This window comes from Clupea harengus, chromosome 5 (assembly GCF_900700415.2).
Source record: "Clupea harengus chromosome 5, Ch_v2.0.2, whole genome shotgun sequence".
Classification (NCBI taxonomy): domain Eukaryota; kingdom Metazoa; phylum Chordata; class Actinopteri; order Clupeiformes; family Clupeidae; genus Clupea; species Clupea harengus.
The window spans coordinates 237,738-257,576 of NC_045156.1; the positions used below are offsets into that span (position 1 = coordinate 237,738).

At 41.2% G+C, this 19,839-nt stretch overlaps 1 protein-coding gene across 2 annotated transcripts; it reads left to right on the forward strand.

Annotated features, from left to right (window-relative positions):
• Window positions 1-3,669: 3,669 nt before the first annotated feature.
• sdc4 (syndecan 4) lies at window positions 3,670-13,948 on the forward strand. 2 transcript variants are annotated; one of them, XM_012838657.3, is made up of 5 exons: window positions 3,670-3,884; window positions 11,188-11,365; window positions 11,476-11,507; window positions 11,616-11,811; window positions 11,941-13,948. In XM_012838657.3, exons 1-5 carry the CDS (start codon window positions 3,831-3,833, stop codon window positions 12,090-12,092), a joined length of 612 nt encoding a protein of 203 aa, XP_012694111.1. In that variant the 5' UTR covers window positions 3,670-3,830; the 3' UTR covers window positions 12,093-13,948. The 2 variants fall into 2 exon arrangements, with proteins under 2 accessions (XP_012694111.1, XP_012694112.1); XM_012838658.3 differs by having other exon boundaries at window positions 3,671-3,884; window positions 11,191-11,365.
• Window positions 13,949-19,839: the final 5,891 nt, after the last annotated feature.

The window sequence follows — 19,839 nt, forward strand, 5'->3', positions numbered from 1 at the left end:
GAAATCAACCCTCACCAACACACACAATTACAATCACATATTTCTTTAAACTCCTGTTTTTCACATAGAAGATCATGGATGTTTAATCTACACAGTATTTGGCAGTGGTCCAGAGCCCTGTGAGTGCTGAAGGTGAGGGGTGGTCAGCTGGGCAATAGGTTTTTGTCTGGACTTAAAGACAGAGACATGTTTTGAAATAAAGCCTTGCCTTCTTTGCAACTATGTATGGAAGGAGGGAGGTAGTGTCTCTGAATGTGTTAACAGGTTCAAAGTCCAGTCCACCGATCTTGCCAGTGGGTGGAACTTATTCAGATGAAAAGTACAATGAAATTGAGTCATGGGAAAGAGAGGGAGAGGGAACAACAAGGAAGGGAGTGAGGGAGAGAAACTGAGGGGGAGTGAGATGAAAATGTCCTTGGTAAATGAAAACAACATCCACCTGAAGGAATATATTGCATTATTTCAAGGCACTTGCTTGTTATTTAAAGCCAAATTGTGTGACTCAATTTGATTACTATGGTACAACCTAGATCATCATACCTGCATCTGGTGGTAACAACATTATGTTTAGCATTATGATTAGCAGTTTCAGGGAGGAGGAGACAAATGACTAAGTATAGGAAAACACAATCAGTAGCTAATCAATTCAATTGTATTTTTATAGCGCCATAACAATACAATTGTCTCCAATCACAATCAGTACCTTATGTGGACCCACACAAAGAATAAATCGAGATCAAATAAAAGGTAATGTCTGACTATGTGCTTCTGACCAGATTGCCATTCCACATGACTCTGATGGTTGGTTGCGTCAGAATCTGAAACTCCATCTTAAACTACCAGACTACCTTTTGAATATCATATTTAAATAGGCATCTGTGATGCTTTGTGTCTCAGGAAGTGATCTACTGGCTTCTGGAACAGATCCTGTGAAAACAACAAAATAACAAGAAAAATAATGAATTGCACAGTTTACCATCTGTAGCAGCAGGACATTTAAAGTCTGTCAGCGCTGAGAACTCACTGCAGCTCTGACTGGTGAATTGACAGTACTGAGTTCTAGACTGAACAATACCAGTACCTAATCTCATAAAACAGAGGACATTTTAGCAACTGCCTATTTGATTCTAAATTATCCTATAGGCTTAGGATATTTCAGGAGCTTGAGGTCAAAGTTGAAGAACATTATTATTATTATTATTATTTTTTAGATTTAGAAGAGGCAATAGCATGTAGCCTTATAAGAGCCCTCAGAATTTGACTGAGTTGTTGAGCTTGACGGGTGCCTTTCACAAGAATATTATGCTACAGGCTACTCTAAAATACAGCTGAAGTAAGTTCATCACTGCCTTTTTCATAAAGAACCTACTTAAAGAAGTAAGTAAACGTCAAGCAAATGCTGCTGATATCATAAACGTATTAATAATAAAGTTAATCATTAGCTGTTCGAATAGTGACTCAGTTTCATAAATACATTTCTATTTGATAAACAGTCAGAGCTGGTCAGGTAGAAAGTTAGGTAGAAGAGAGTTATTTCAAGTCATTCTGTTGGATTCAAGGATTTTGTTGTCATTTGTACTCATTTCTCATCCATCACCTATTGGAGGATATTTGTAAGTAGGTGAAGAGAAAAAAGTGTCATGCTGCAGTCAAACCATCCAAGGAATCCTTAGTAGTTTTAAAATGTCATGTGAAGATGTGAAGTATTAAAAAATTAACACACACAGAGCATTATGCACACAAAGACTTTCATTGTTGCGCTGCAAAGGAATGTGTATCTGACTGTCAGAGGTTGTCTGGAATTCTGTATTTGCATTCAAACAAGAGCTCAACTATGACTGCTGTTGAACCAAACAAGCAACATTGCACCCTATTTTACAACGAGTGAGGCTGGCTTACTAATTTCATACATGTGGATATAGTTTAGCTTGTTGCCAAGAGTGAAGTAACACACAAGTGACCTTGTGACTAGTGTCACAACAATTTACGACCTTCGCTAAACATGTGTACAGTCCACTATCATTCCCATGCCCCACACAAGTCAGTGTTTACAGTACATTCATTGTGATATTCACAATATCAGCCACTAGATAAAAACAACTTGCCATAATTATTTTAAATAAGTTTCCCCTCTGTAAATAACAGGGGTTGACTGTTGATCATGCAAACTAAATGTAAGGAGCTGAATGTGTCTTCAGCACTGATATTCTGATAACAGGCCCAGTCTGACATTTATGTAAAAGTCTAAGATCAGTCTAAGATTGTAGCCATGCTACAGTCAACCAGATTATTCTACATTGGCCTCTTCAAAAACAAAACTTAAACCATGTTTTAGACACTTCTATTTTCCAAATATGTTTGTATTACTTAGATTGCTCTACTGACTACGTACCCTGACTCTCTGTAGGCTAATTTAGGGAAATCTGAAAAAGATGTTGTTACCATGGTACTTAGGACCTACATTCGTTCCTGTGTGTAATGTTACTGTCATTTTACTGTAAATGCCAGAGGCAATTTCCCAATATGCCAGACAGACATTAAAACATGTTCTATCATAACAATATCTAGAAAGGGTAGGCCTATCTTTTGATAGGGCTAAACTGAACCATAGTTCATAGTTAAGTGAAAAGTTCACTTACCATACAGTTCAGTTTACTTTTATAGAGAACACTATTAGCTTTTTCTTGAATGTTGAGAGGATTGAAAATATGTTTTTCTTCCAGATGTCCAGAAGATAAACCTACATGGCTTAGTTTACCCTGTAGGCCTTTAGGCTACACCGAATTTGACCAAATAAAACAATGGCTTGGGCCTGTAAACCTGCGTTTTTACACTGACATTTTCCCTTACCTATGATAGCATACTTAAATAAATTAGTATGTGACTTGTAGCCCATATTGTGTAGAGAAAGAGGGGTAAGTCGATATGTTACTGATCTAAAAATGGTTGAAAATGTGTTTTGAAACAGGTTTATTCCACCACACGGAACTGAGCATGTCATCGGTCAACCCTCGTTAGAAACTTCCGAGGAAGTACAAAAGGAACACGAATCGGATAATTAAAGTAGTATAGAAATCGAAATTCAAGTGGAAAGCAGAAGAGGAACGTGGACTCACATACGCAAACGTCTGAGTCAGAGCTGTTTCCCTTGTTCTCCTTTTTTGGGGGGAGGGTTCATCCCGAAACATTTTCCGGAAGATTACGACAACGGAAAAAAATTCCATGCAAATAAGTTTACGTCGAAGTTCCTGTTGCCATAGTTACAACGTCCAGGATTTTTTCCCCCGCAAACATGAAAACAGGCCTAGCAATTGACTTATAGGGCTATAGTGTAGTATAAATATATTTCTTATTTTATGTGTCAAAAGGTAGGGCAGACATATATCATTGAGTTACTTTCGTAAGTCTACTTTTTGTAGTTTGTAATAACTCAACCATTTCAACTTTTTGTCGCAACAGTACCTAGTCGTACTTTTAAAGGAAGCGTTTATTGGCAAGTTAGTAAATGTGCTGAATGTCACAATAACAGTCCCAACATTTAGGATCAACCTGTTGCTCTTGGATTTCCCGTAAACGTGACGATTCAAAAATGACTCTCATTGGTCTAATATATTTGGAGGCGGAGTCTGAAGTGCAAAGTCCATAGAAATCGATGCGTACTTACACTTTACTGGTCAGTGACTGTGCATACGAGGACCTTGAGGACTTGTGAAGTTGTCAGTGAATTTCTGTCGAGTGAAGAGTATTGAAACTGCTGTACAATATCAGTCTCAGTGTTTGTCAGTACAAGAACAATACCAGTTGCCTTCAAAGCTGTCAAGAGGAGAACGATGCAAAAGCTGTTCCTCGTGTTGTTTGTAGTCGCTTCAGTCTACTCTGAATCGGTAAGTAATGTTAACAGTGAGCTGTCCTAGCTCAAGTTAACTCTCAGTGGCTGGAAAACTAGGATTTTTGTCAGAAGCTTGGTTTAACCAGTAATTATCTTCTTGTGGTCGGTCTTGAAGTTGGTGGTTGTGACTGACGGAATTCCTATCCGGTCTCGTTTAAGCCAGCTATCAATGTTTTCTTTCCCTGTATCGGCCTTAACACATTTAAGCACACTTACTGTGTTGAAATGCACACAGCTGCTAAGGTAGCTACGGTTAGCTAAAAATTGGTGTAACTCGAGAATGTCCTGTGATGCCGAATGTCTCTGACGCCGAGGAGTATTGCTTGGTAGCCATAGCTTGTTAACGTAATATGTTTCACTCGATTGTACACGAAACCGTGAAGGATCTTTACACTTACTGTCCTATTAGGAATACCAATTGTAGCTACCCAGATAGCTATTGCAAAGGTTAATCCAAATCAAAGACAGATGGACTTGTAACACCATTGAGTAGGCCTAGTCACTCTCCAGTCCTAACTATGGTTACATATGTCAGACATTGTATCAAGTTTAGTTCATCCTAGTGGATGTAAAAGTGTCAGATATGTAAGTGAGATTCCCTCTCATTACGTTAAGTGTAACTGCTTGTATTTTAGGCCTCTGAGATTGGAAAATGACTATGGACGTTATAATCTCAAAAATGTTTTCAGGTTTTGCCCTGCCTGTGTTGAAGAAAGTTCTCGCTATGTTCTTGTAAATGATTGAAAGTCCAAACAACACTGGAGTCATTATGTCATATGAGAGAGAACATGCTTTTCAGATCTGCTTCTGTACAGAAGAAGGCCCACATATAATATTGATATTTTGAACTTGTTTATCAGTAGCCTACTTGTGCTAAAGGGTTTACCACCTTTTTTACCCTTACATGGCTGTACGTCTAGAGTTGTATGCGCTCAGAAGCACCTGAGAGTGGCATGCATTGTTTTCCTGATGGGAAGGAATTGCCATTTGCAGATGTCGGTGCTGCTTTGAATATGGGGGTGGGCTAAAATAGAATGGAATGGTAATAGACAGATGCCACCCACCCAGTGTGAGTGTGGTCAGGCAGCCAAAGTCAGGAGCAGAATGCAAATGAACGTCATGGAGAGATTACAACTCCGAAACTCCATGCCCTTGGAAAAGGTGTAGGCCTACCTCTCCAGTGGGCCTCAGATCCTAATCTGTTGCTCAAGCAGCAGATCTTCATACTGGTCTGACGTTTAAAAATAAACCCCTGTGTGTCGGTTTTCACTACTCTAGATGTAAGCAAATGGATTGAGATGAAATCTGTTTTATAGTTAATGCTGTCAATGTGATTTGATGTCCAAAATATGACTCTGGCCCGGAGCAGTGCCTGCATGTCGGTCGACCTGTCTGTTTTTATGTCCATCAGCCAGTTTTCTAGATGATTGTGTGCCTGTTTTCCCAGCAACTTGAAGGGCAGCGGCAGTGGCTAACTTGCATCAAAAGCTCCACACAGCTCGCTGAACTCTGAAGCCCATCCTGGGCCAAGAGCAGAGAGACTGCTACATTCCTCAAAACCATGCAGAAGCTGTTGCTCGTTCTTTCATTTTTTTTTTAACTCCTTTTCTCTCACCCCCTCCTCCTTTTGCGTTTTCCTGTGGAATTTGACCCCTGCTGACCTTGACCGGCCCTCATTGGGATTTTGCACACATGGGCGGATTTAAATGGTCAGGGTTCTTTCATTAGCCTCCTCCCAGGCCAGTGGACTGGAGACTGGCATTCATTTGCCATGACCCGCACTCTCGCTTGTCTCTATGAATAGAAAGTTTAGCCACCCTCCCTCAAATTATTGATACATTTTCATAATTTTCCTGCTTTTGTAAGTGCTGTTAAAAGTGGTTACTGTTATTGATGTTGGTTGTCTTAAAGTAAGCAGTAATGTTTTAGGGACATTTGTAGAGAGGTAAAGCTACGTATTCCTTATTCGAGTGACATGGTTCTTTATATTACATCAAGCTAACTTGTTTCAGATAAGGCACTGAGTGATCACCAAATGGGCTTGTTGTCTGACTTGAAGAGTTTACATAAGAGACGCCTAACCCACCACACTCCCCAATCAAAATATTTTTCCCCTCTCAAAAAATCTTGTTACTCTTGTCTCTCTCTCGCTCTCTCGTGCTCTCTCTCTATTATGTCTGTAGGAATGTGGTTTTCTGAATTAGGCGTGAGATGATTTGCACGAGAATGAGCCTGTGTTTTCTTCTGCTTCTTGATGGGCTGAATTGAATGCCCAGTGAAAGGCCACAGGGAGAACATGATAAATACTTTCACCAGGATGTAATAATGGTTTCTGCATTGCTGTCCACTGGGCTATAAAATCCCTTTTTGAAGATGGAATGTTGGCAGTGAGAGAGAGGGGTTTGATCTGCTTTTGGTTGAAAGATGTTAAGAATTTGATGTATTTACTTTGTCTTCCTTTGAATTGTCCTTGAGCTCATTAGCTGCCTATTAGTCTACTTTGATGTTTTATTTGAATGGGCTATTTTGATGTGTTAAATATAATGTCTCAAATAAAGTCGTAAGGATCTGAAAAGCTTTTAAAGTTGCCATAGATAAAATGTATGAACTTTAGGGAAACCTTTTAAAAATGTGCTTTATGTTGGCTAGAATATGGTTTGATCCATTGAAAGGAAGTGTCAAAACCCCCTTTCCTGTCTGATCATGCTTAACATATCAGCCTACCGTTTTACAGTCGGGAAGATCACAGTTGACATTTCTCATTCAAATGCTGGGGAGTTTGTGTTGGGTTTCACCCTCATGCATTCGGAGAAGAAAATGTCATTGCTGTGAACAGATGCATTAACCACAGGCCGTTGTCGTGTGCGGTCTGATGCCACACAAGCTTAAACCCTGAGTCTGCTGGTTGTGGAAGATCTAAAAGCAAAAAAAAAGCACACAAAGCCCTGTGTTACTGGCCTTATGTGAATTATGGTGGTTTGTGAAATGACTCAATAAGGCTGAGCATAGGGTTTTTTGGGGGGGGAGGGAGTTCCCGAGTTCTGTTGCTCGTCGCTGCTTGTACAAGAAACTTGCCTTACAGTTCGTAATTTATTTTTTCATTTGAAAATCAGTGTAACTAGGACGCCATTATAACTTGTAAATAACTTTAAATTTTGGAGATCGGAGACTACATTGTCTTACCTACCCTACCCCTTGAGACTCTCCAGATACACTATACTCTAACCAGTATTAGTGTTTTTGTTAGAGACTTATGTGCCACAGCTATACAATAGCAATTGTTTGGCATGGTGGGACAATAATCTGGCCTTTCAGGTAGTCTCCAGCCATTGAGTGTTGAAATGCCCTCACTTTAAAGTGAGGGGCTTAATTAATGAAAGCCTGTGACATCCTGAAAGACATCAAAGAACTTCCTATGAAGTGGGCAGGGATCAGTGGTCCTGTTCCTCATCTCTCCAACCAGAGATCCCATTCTTCTGAGTCATTTGGAGTGGGAATGGCTGATGCAAGTATTTTCTGGAACAGGATGACCACGTACACACACGTCCAAAGAAACATTTGGATGACTCATTTGTGTGCTTGGGTGTGTATGTCTGGGTCAAGGGGGATTGGTAGCCATATCATTGATTCGCTGCACATTCCTTCCAGGAGCTCTCCGTTTCTCTTCTTTTTCAAAATATCCCCATCGGCCTGGCTAAAACAACCTCCTGAGACTGTTTTTGTTTTTAAATGTCTCTCTTAATGTCTGGAGCGTCCAACCTGCTCTGCCATGGGGAGGCTGGTGAGAGTAGCTTAGACATGGCCAGATGAAAACCCTTGTCTATTTATAGTTCCGGTGAAGGTGTGTGTGTGTGTGTGTGTGTGTGTGTGTGTGTGTGTGTGTGTGTGTGTGTGTGTGTGTGTGTGTGTGTGTGTGTGTGTGTGTGTGTGTGTGTGTGTGTGTGAGCGAAAGGCTAAGGCCTCGCTCCAGCCAGTGTATCTCTGGGAGGAGATCAGACTGACACAGAACTGTGCATCACAAATCCGATTGGTTCAAGTGACACAGGGGACAAGAGGCAGAACAGTAATTGAATGTGATCTGAAAGGACGTGGTGAATCTCACCCTGAGGACGGCACACTGCAGGGACTTGCTGCCACTTTGTTACCATGGTCGATGATCAGGAATGTGACTTCAGGCAAAAACATTTTGTGATGGTATAGGGAAAATATAATGGGGCCAGTAGTGATTTAGTACGAGTTGTGTTATGTTTCTAGGACCATAATTCCTTGAACAGTTCTTAAATTCTTACATTCTTATATAAACGGTGGGTTTGACTCCCTCATATGGTTAAAACAGTGCAAGAGGCAGACCCTCATGCATGGAGTGATTGACTCAATGGAACAGATGCTCAGCCATTTGCAAGCAGATGGGGGGATTTTGTTCTCCCGGTCTGCAAGCCCTGGGTAAGGCAGGGTTTAGCCAGCCTCTTAATTTGCATGGACTCCAGGCATCCAGTGTCATTACTCACTTGAATTTAATGAGATTTGGGGGGGGGGGGGGTTTGCCCACAGCTTCAGTTGTAACTTCTTTTTCGCTGGCAGTAACACAATATTGTTGTAAACCGAGTGGAACTGTCCTCAAAGTGTGTCACCAAAATGGGGTAGAGAGTAGGCCTGTTCTTTTACTTCAAATTAAAATGTTTTGGAAATTGGACTATTTTTGGAATTAGAACAAAGGGAGAACTTGAAAATCACAGACTGGCCAAGATGGTGGCCATTCCACTGTTTAACTTGTGATCTAACCCAATATGCATTGAGGAGATGTGTGTCTGCTTTTTTCAATCAACTCTGGCATGAATTGGATTTATATTGTTGAGGAAAATGCCTGTTGATGAATGTAAGATGTTGTCCTGTAATGACGGTCACCTGCTTTCACAAATGTGTGTGGTGCAGTATGTGCAGAACAAGGTTCCAGAGCATTTTAATATGTTCCTGTTTCCTTTTAGCTCTGGAGTTTTTAGCTATTGTTAATTTATTTATTACTCTTTTAACCAAAACCATAAAAAGATGCGCAAATACAAAATCAGTCACACACTTTGTGTTAAATGTGAGTTTGTAAGGTGTTGAAGCCAGCAGATGGGGTAAGGATGTTTTGGTTTTCTTTTCTTTTTTTTTTTACCCTCCCTTTTCCTTTTCTTGTAAGTTCATGTTTGACTTTGATGTCAAATCTGATCAGTCTTGTGTTTGACAATTGGCATGAGAGCAGGACCTCATAGAGCTCCCGCTGTGAAGAGTCCATCTCATGATCCTTCCCTTGGCTCTGGGCTTTCATCATTCAGCTAGCTGCCAGCAAACCTGTTATGACAGGCTCTCCTCTGCACGGCCACTATAGGGAGGGCTGGCTGTTTCACTATAAAGTGGAGCGATTGCCAGGTGTGTGTGTGCGCGCATGTATGTGTGTATTGAGAAAGAGAATGGGATTGCTGCTGGCTCTGACTTGTCAGAGCAAGATGGAGTAGTGAGTTAAGACCTTGGAAATTCCCAAACCTTGATCTGTATCCAATTTGTCTGGGATATGTCGCATATAGTTGTTTTGTTCATTTTGTTGTGTGTAAAATAGATTTAGGCACAGCACCACGAATCAGGGTTTTTGTTGTTGTTGTTGTTGTTGTTGTTGTTGTTAATTTATCCATGGTGCCAGAGTGATTGCCGTCTTGATTTTGTACTAGTTTTCACGACCACATGATTCAAAGCATGTGGAAGCTCGCTGCTGTGGTAACAGGGCTAATAAAATGGCCGCCTGTTCGAGCTCTCGATCTGGAACAATGGCATTCCCTGAACACTCCCTTAAGTCAAATGCAACCTAAAGAGAGAGGATTAACTTCCATCCACCCAATTTGAAACAACACATTTCAGGCCAGTTAAATCAGTGGGATCCTTTGCCTCCAGCATGGAATTACTGTTGCAGCTCCTGATAAAGGAAGCTTCTGCACAATCACTCAAATGAGGGCTTGAGTAATGTGGTTACCAAGCAGTTGGCACTCTAAAGGTCACATTGACGATAGATTTCTATGCTATTTCGAAAGGGAAGTGGTCCACCGTAATTAAAAGACCTAGGTTATTCATTTCTTCTCTCTGACTTTGGTGGAGGGGTAAGAAGGGATTGGGCTTTTCATGTGAGGCAGGGACCACCTGGCTGAAGGCATATGAAGGCATTGAGTTGCATTTCTCCTGAACCAGCCTTGAGCAACCATCCAGAACTGATAAAAAAAAAAATCCCCCTCCCCCTATCCACTTCTCACTCCGCAGCCCAGCCAAAGCTCAACAATGAATAATGCATGACTGTTTCTTTAACCGTAGACGAGGCCACATATTTGCACAGCCCAGCCCAGCCAGGTGTTACCTAAGCGTATGCCCGTGTCTGCTCTCTGTTCTGCAATCAGGGCAAACCCAGCACAGCGATGATATCTGACCGGGACACGACTTTGCCTGCCTGAGACTTTAACCCAAACATACTTGGCTCCAATTTTGCTGTGAGAAGTCCTCTTTACACCTTGAGGGCAGTCTCTCTGTGTTCGAGACCGTCTGCAAGTGTATGTCTGGCTCTCTAGCCAAATGGAGGGTTGATAATTGGATCAGGCTATCAAATTGCCTTTGTTTAATCTCGTTGACTGTGCCTACTTGGCAAAGGGCAATGAAGTTAACTGGTGATAATATGATTAGCAAGGGTAATGTCTTTCAATTACATTAAAATCCACCTTGAGATGACTGTGGATGTGAGGAGATAACCACAAATGCCCCTTAAATGCACTTAAATGCCCCCCCCCCCTCTCTTGTTTGTTTTTAGGGGTATGTAAAGGGTAAAGGGCCAGAAGCAAATGGTGAACAAAACCAGATCATCATAGGTGTAATGCATCTTTCTTTCTGAAATGAGCCGGGCCTCATTGTTCATGTTGCCGTGCTATCAATCACTTCCGGCCTCGCCTTTGTGTCTGATAAGATAGGCCAAAGGTTACTAGCTTCTTCATCTGGTGTGACCTTTGTAGACACTTCCCTCTTGTTTTGTTTTTTTTGTCAGGAGTAGCGTCTCACCACCACCGTCTTTTAAAACCAGGGCGCTTGTAAAGTAGATCTGCTGGATTAGTTGTCCTGTGTTTGCCCCCTCTTTATTAAGGGAGAGATATGTGAAACCAACCACCTGAAATAATCGATAGCTCCCCACCCAGAAATGATGAAATCCCTCCCTTGAGTTTGATCCTGTTGCACTGTTAGCATGCTAGCCCTAAAGCGTTGTTTTTGGCTTGTGTGTTTCTGCTCAGCAGGTGAGGGAGACGGAGACATGGATGCCAACGAAGGGAAAGCAGTCTCATGAAGACCTGGTGTCGTCGGGTGACTCCCAGAACGGTTCAGACTTCGAGTTAACCAGCGACGATGAGGACCTTGTCGATGACTATGATTCACTCTATGACGACGAGTCGTCAGGTTCTGGAGATGGAGGTTAGTTTCTTCACTTTATCTAAGGAACACTTGGGTTTGGTTATAACTCCTGTAACATTCACCTTTCATTGTGTCTAATACTGTTGTCGTCTTTGTTTTTATTTTTACAGTGTCAGACGAAGAGACTGCGCCAACATCTAAGGTATAGCCTATTTCTCCTTTTGCTCACCACCGTCACACTCATTTAATGAACTCTATTCTAGCCACATCCTGGAGCCACGAGTGACGCATGTTCCTTTCTCCCCTCTAGCCTGACCTAATCGACAACAGGATCCCAGAGCAGGGAGGCCCTGTGAAGCCACAGCCCACAGTGAACGAGAATGACATTGTGCTTAAAAACGAGGTCGGCGTCCGCTCCTCATCAGGGGTCGAGGACCGCCCTCCCAACGTGCTGATGTCACAGGCAGGAGATGAGAGCTTCTTTAACAAGACCGAAGTTGTTGCAGGTAAGAGTCCTACACAATGCCTTGCGCTAATACATTAGCCTTCAAGCATGCTGTGCTCCACAGTGTCTTTCTGAATTGAATCTGTGTGCCATGCTCACCTAAAGTGATGTTGATGTCCGTCTCTTGCAGCCCTGATCGCTGGCGGTGCAGTCGGTCTGCTCTTCTCTGTGCTCCTCATCCTCCTGCTCATCTACCGCATGAAGAAGAAAGACGAGGGCAGCTACGCCCTGGGGAAGAAGCCCATTTACACGAAGGCCGCATCTACGGAGATCTACGCCTAAAGCCGGGGCGCCTCCGCACCCTTTGTCACAGTGCCTCTGAAACTCAGCCGCTAAGCTGTCGCTCTCTTTCTCTCTCTCTCTCTCTCTCTCTCTCTTTCTCTTTCTCTCTCTCTCTTCCTGGACTGCCTCACACCTGAACCTCCATACTTCCATGAAAGCCAGAGAGGGAGAGGTAAAACTCTCCAAAAAAAGATGAGAAAAGGAAGACAGACTGTAAAAATACTCTCTCCTCAGTCATGATATTGGAATGTGCATTTTCTTTGGAATCTGATGAGCTGTGCCCCAGTCAGTGGGCCATGTAAGAAGAGGCCATGTTCCTTTTTTAAACATATGAGAAAGCAATTAAGAGAGTCGTTGCCAAACTGTGGAACATCAAATCATTTTTTTTCCTTTTTAATTTAAATATTTAACTCCTCCCAAAGTTAAATGCTTAATGTCCTGAGTCCTGAGCTGCACTGTAATTCAGTGTCTAATAGTGTGCACCCCTCTGTCCTCTGGAGGTTATTGTTCAAGCTATAACACTAAAAGGTATCCTGCGGTGCTCAGTCTGTGACATGATATGGTACAGAGATCATTGGTATAGTTATTTATTCCCTCCCTCCCTCCCCCTCCACTCACACCTGTCCTGGTGTCAATGGGGCTGTGGGAGTTGATGTTACTGTTGCTTTTTTTTTTTTTTTTTTAAATGAATCCCTGTGTAAGATGACTGATGTAATTTGCTAAATTTGATCCTTTTAAGTTAAGTCTAAAATCAGTGGTTGAAAACGAAATGCAGTGCGTTTTTATATGAAATAAAATCCGTTGGTACTATGTGCTTTGGCTGTCGTGTAGCTGAGCAACTCGAAGGAAAATCTGCTTTAGGTCTGAGGGGGGGGGGTCCATTTTCTGCCAGTTCAAAGTAGTGGGAGAGTCATGTATTCACACGCTCCTGTCTAAAGTACAAGGGAGCAAGTGAACTAAAGCCGTGTGTGATGTGAAAAAGATCACGTACTCTAAAGCGGTGTTCTTCGATCAGCTGATAGCCAGGCCCAATCAAATAGGCTCACTCTGGATGCTGGTATCTTGTCAGCAAAGCTATTTTTAACAGGTACATGTATATTGCTGTTGATGACTCACATTCTCTGCACATGGACTTTGAACTTCCAGGGATTTGTAAATAGACATCAAAATAAAATGCAAAAAAAAAAAAAAAAGGGTACTTAGCCATTTTGTGGCAGTCTGTTAGTAACCAAATATTTAAATGCCAAATTTTTTATTTTCATTTTTTTTCCACCCATGATTATTTTTTTTGTCTCAGTTTCATGTCGGTACTGCTAATAGAGAAAGAAATAAACTGCACAATGTTTAGTTTCTTCAGAAACTCAGTGGGAAAGAATGACCAATGCTAGTACTAACTTTTCTGTGTTCAGTGTTCCAGTAGATAACATGTTTCAGTTTTGTTGGATTTTTTTTTTTTATTTAACTGTCAAATATTTTATTGCCTTCTTTCAGGTTGGGGCTTTTCCCCCTCTAAGCTGTTGTATATGTGATTTTTAATATTTTTATATATATTATACACTAGTTTTAAGATTTCTGAAGCAAATAGTTTTGAAGCAGTTTTTTTATTTTGTAAGAGTTTCTATTACTTTTAGACATTTTTGAGCGGTATATATTTATGTTTTGTAGAAGGATTGCTATGTAATTGTTCAGGGGAACAGAATTGAGCCATGTGTCATTTGCATGGGAAAAATAAATCTGCTGCTTTTCGTCATAACAAGAGATGTGAATCACCAATCGAGTGGAGGAGTCAATGAATCATTGATTTCTGCACGCAGGTTCTGATCTGTTTGGAAATAAAGCTATTTTTATGCACACAAGTTGAAACTCTTAAGTCTGTGTTTTTAAGAAACAATTTGCTACCTTTCGATGTATGTTTTTATGGGCAATTAGCTTTGGTATCATCTTCAATTTCATTTTGATGGTATGTAGTCATGTGAAGGACGGATAAACACACATGTTGTTCTCACTAGCCATCTAGGTTATGCACTATGTAGTTATGTGGTCTGGGGCGGCACACCCCTCCAAAATGTAAGAAAAGCTTTCACAGCACAACAAACAGCACACATAAAGGCCAGTTAGCATGATCATAAGCACTTTTCAGTGCCGACTTGGCTGTTGTTGGTCTTTGCAAGGTTTTGGCATGCCTTTTAGGTAGTTTTCTAGTTTTAGGCCCAAATTCCTTACTATTGCTGCTAAAAGCTAGTTGAACATGTGCAATTAAAGAAAAACCTCAGAAAATAAAAAGCAAAAATGAGGTTTGACAGCATATATGATGTAACATGATGGATTTGAAGTTATGGATGTAACTGAAGTACTGTTTGTACAAACAGCATTTAAAACTATATTGTTGCATATGTACAGTAATTTGCAGAAGAGATATCCTGATCCACCAGCACCACAGCAGTAGTCAAAAAGGCACATCAGACTCCACTTCCTGAGGATCCCCAGGAAAAACCACCTTAAATAGAAGCTTTTGATGTCCTATCACTGCTCCATTGAGAGTGTACTGCATCTCGGCGTGGTGCTCCAGCTGCTCAGCAGCAGACAGGAGAGCCCTTTAGAGGGTCATCAACATCGCCCAAATCATTTGCTGCTCACTGCCATCTTTGGAGGACTTGTATAGCTCACGCTGCTTCAGTAGAGGTCTGTTTAACCTGCTGCCCTCGGATAGTCACTTCAGGTCCATCACATCACAGACAAACTGACTTAAGAGCAGCTTCTATCCCAGAGCCATACGAGAACTGAACACTGCCACACACTGCCACGAACCTGTGTGACTATTTGGACTACAATACTTTGGTTACTTCCACACACTGATGTTTACATTCTAACTGCACCTTTGATATATTCCTAACTGCACGACCTGTAAACAGGGCCACTATAACCCAACAAATGCAATATTCTAAACTGCAATATTAAAGTAAAAATAATATCAAAGTGTAACATCCTCAAGTACAATATCTCAGGTGCTTTCTCATAGTTTAGTATTGTTTTATATCTTGTTTTAATAGGTCAAAGAAATATATACATTTTATAATTGATTTATATTTTACACTTCAAATTTAGTTTTAGTTTGAACTCTTTATATTTCTAATTGTTGTCTTATGTGTGAGTGTACCATGTGTGAGTGCATTCTGTGCAATGACAATAACGGAATCAAGCAATCAATTAATATATATATTTACCGGGATCTATCTATCTTTCTTTCTATCTATCTATCTATCTATCTATCTATCTATCTATCTATCTATCTATCTATCTATTCATGCTCTATAAACAATAGATCTTGGTCTTTCTTGTTTCTTGTGTGAATATAATGTCACTGGTTGGTACAACACAATGAATCTGTCCTAATGGTCTTAACACATGAATGCATTGGAACCTTATGCTGCTAATATGTTATAGTGTCAGGATTGAAAGCAAGAGGGGACTGTTGCTAAAAAAAAGTTTGAGCTTGCATATATCTCTACATCTTCCAATGCCATGGTTGGGATTTACTGAAATGTTTCTAAATGACTCATATTTTATGGAAGTGTGCATGGTCTTTCTCAAAACGACTTTCCCAGCACCTAAGGATTTTTCTATCTCGCATTTTCTATCTTGCTTCGAATAGTGTCACACTATGATCTAATTGTCAAGCCAACTTCTGCACACGTATCACTTTGCATTGTCCTTTCACTGGAAGCTAGTCTCACCCTTTATAATGGATGGGGGCTAGTCATCGGTTGCTGAAACTTGGGAATAACCCCACCCTGTATTGAAATGTGCAAAGATCCAGAAAGGAACAATGAGCCAGCGTGCCACTGCCTGTCTGTGCTGCTGTGTTACACAAGCAGCAGCCATGGTAAACACCTCCATTTACACTCTACTCACGTGGTAGTCATACTTCTACCCTGTCTGCTACCTCTACCTGTTACCTTTGGCACTGTAATGCAGAGGATTGGTCCAAGTTTCCACCAATAAGTCACTTACATGTTAATATTGCTTTGCAGTCATTTAATCCTCTGCTCTACTGGTCAAATGTCAAAATCACAGCTGTTTGAAACAGCAAAACATACAGTTACATTGTGGCGTTATAGAGGATGAGGATTACATCATACCTTATTATGAAGCTAGGAAGAGTCCTTCTGTTTGGGTCTTACTAATGGTGGCTGTTGGGTCAATCAGTCTGACACAAAACACAGCACCATGGTTAACTTGATGACTTTGCAGTCACACACCACCCAAACAAAAAATGCCTCACAGGCACCAACCCATTTTGTTACACATCTCCGGCTACTCACTTGCCCATTACGAAGACCCACTTGTGCCAGGGTAGGCACCCTAGTGTTTTAATCGCTGAGGTTGTGACTGTGTCAGTGTCACTATGGAATCCTTACACACCAGTGAGACAGGTTCTCCACCCCCACACCCAACCCCCCCCCCCCCGCACCCCCCCTCCCTGGTGCTTTATGTTCAGCTCCACCCCAGAGTGGTGACAAAAATATTTGTACACCCCCAACTGTTTAAGAGGCTGGTATGCCCCTTTCAGCAAGAGTCTGGTATGCCTCAGCCTGCTTCTGCCTGCATCCAATGGAAAAGGTGATGCGTCACCTGTGGGCTCAAACACACAGCTCCCAGTAGCACACTGGTGCTTTATCACACCCAGGCTATGACACACCTCTAACAACACCTGGAACTCCTGGGACACCTGGCCAGAGCCTGTGGCTGGATATGGGGCCCGGGCATCAACTCCAGCTCACTCCACAGGTGCTCTCCTCCAGCTGAACTTAGGAGGAGAACTGTGCATCAGGGCTGAACTGGCCACGTGAATTTAGATGGCCTCCCACTGTATGAGGGGTTATTCACTGCTGCTTTCAGAGATGCCACTTTGGAACAGTGCGGCTTCCCCTGAGACCAGTCATTCTATCCCTTGGATATACATAGGGTTCAACGTCTCAAAAGCTGGAGAGCCATGTGAGGGACACGTGGTCAGTGCACAACAGGAGACAGCCGCCACAGCAGTGGGTGCAGAAGTGCACCATGGGTAGCCTGCAGATGGGAGACTCAAGCACTAAATGCTGCAGTATTTCATGGTAACATTTTAATGGCTGCAAAATACCTACAAACTTTCAGGTCAGTTTTCCTATAAGGTGTTATCAATACCTGAAGTTAAACACTGACTGGACTATTCAAATAAAATTTAACGAGAGTTCTTCTAAAACTTAAAAATCAGGAGGACTGACTGGTGGTGTATGATTTTTGCCTTGTTTTAATTCCTCAGTTCAGAAAGTACAGGCCATGCCCTCAGGCTGTGTTTAAATCACTTGGAGAGGTTTAGGTATTTAAAGGTATTATGTCAATGATAACAGTCATTGCTTTTGCAGTCTGTATTCAGCATGGGAAAATGGGAACAAAACAAACAGTGGATCTCTGATTGATTATAACTGGAATGCTTACATTCTTCAGACGTCTTCTGTACACTAACTCACTTTCTTTAGATCTTAAAAAAATTGGGTCACTTCTCCTCGCTGGTCTAATTTTCAAAGTGTTATGATGACTCATTGTGGTTTCATGAGACGTTTCAGTGAAAACAACAAGAGGCTTTAGTTAATGATCAAAGGGGAAATTTAAAGGGGATTTCCTGGTTGCGTACAAATTCACCACAGTGTTACCTCACATGAATACTGCAGTGTTTCAATAAGGAAGCAAGTTAAATTTCAAGAACAAGGTTGATAAACTGGAAGTTTTTCATGAACACATTGCACAGTTGTTTTTCTAGCCCTCCCAACAACATACACTCTCCCTCTCTCTCTCTCTCTCCTCCCCCCACCCACACCCTACACACAAACAGCTTTATACATTGCAAATATACAACTACTCCCCCCCCCCCCCTCTCTTTCCCTCTAACTATAAACATTCTGGCTGAAAAGAGGATGAGGAAGTGTGACGCACACGTACAAGACAACACTGAGCCATGACTTTCCCCCGGAGCAACAACAGTGGAGGAGTCATCACCACCTGGCTGTTTGCATACCTGACTGCTGGCTATTTCACAACACCTCTGACAACCGAACAAAAAGAAGGAAATGACTCATCCAAGATAAGGCTATAAAAATTATGTCTTTATTAACACCATAAAGCACAGGGAAGTGTACGAAACATACGCCAGAACAGTTTTACAGGAGCACTTCTATCTATAGTAGCCTCCTTTACATGCTCTCCTCGTTATGTTATAATTATTTAATACAAATGTATTACACCATTATTCTTCTGAGAATCAAATAAATGAATAAAACCAAATAGAATTAAATAATTTATATAATTCTTATATGTTATGTAACACCGGAGATCTTTCATTTATAACTACTGAGTTTTTTTCTCTCATGCATGGAACTATTGTCCTCTGCTGACCAAAAGTGGTTACTACACTCTTGGCGGATCAAGAAAATATTTTCTGTTATGTAAATAACATGTCCTGAGTCCAGAGCAAATTGCATGTTAGGAGTCTGGATCTAATTAGGATTTTAAAGAAATTGTATCGGGCAGGCCTACTTGATAAATAATGTCACTGTACCATCATGTGTAATACGGAATAAATACAGTTGTATCACAGTCAGTAACCTATAGTCAACAAGTCTTGGTACATGTTTAACATCGTTGACCACTTTTTTTAGGCTGATACTTCTGTTGCTTTTGTAGTTTAGTCTAATTAATGGTTTAGATTTGAGGTTTGAATACCACTGGAGCTTAAATAAAAAAAATAAGAATAAAATGATACATTGCTCTTAATCTCACTGACATAAAAGTTTGAAGTGGCAAACACTGCTTATAAAATGGAAAATCAACCGTCCAATCTTTATTACACCTTCCTAGAATCGTCACAGGCTTTTACTTTTCTAGCCATAATTGTATTGGAAAGAGCTGATCAGTAAACTGATTAGAATATTGATAACAGACAGGGGTCGAGAAACGTAAATGACACAGTAATTAACTTCGACACCAGTCCAAGCTATGTTTTTCCACAAGATGGCATTGTACACCTATGCCATCTCCATTCCACTGCCTCTAATAATTGATAGGCTATAGGTCATTTGTGAACAAACTCAGAAGGTACATGGATTGAATCAGTGTTTCCGTTTATTTTAACAATGACTACCATTAGTGGGACATGTTTTCAGGCCGAACAACATAGCTGAAAATAAAATAGGCCCTGATTGTTAAGCATATGAAATCCTTATATACTGTATATGGAGCACACAGCTGTCCACAACATGTAGTGGAAAAGAGGTACCAATAACCTCAAACAACTAGCGTTTGTAAAGACATTTAGGTACACTGCAATGAAAGAACTGTGGCTTTTGCAGAAAATTAGACAATTACAGATTACTGAAAATAACCAGTAAAAATAAAGCAGACCCAAAGATGAATGACACGCAATAATCACCTGGAGTTCAAGGGTGTGGTAATCATTAGTGATCTAGCTCCAGCGTTTCATTAGCCAGCAGCGCACACAATCTGTGCTCTGTTTAACTGTGCCAGGAGCCAGCACTGTAGTTTATTTTATCGTTCGTAACTTTAACAGTTAATACCTGTATATTTCCAGCATAATATTGTCTCTGGCAGAGAATGCTAGAAAACGTATCCTCGCATAAATAAACCGATACATCCGCAAACCGGGTAACAGAAGGGCCGCGCGAAGTTTGGAGGCTGCTGCTGTCACGCGGGA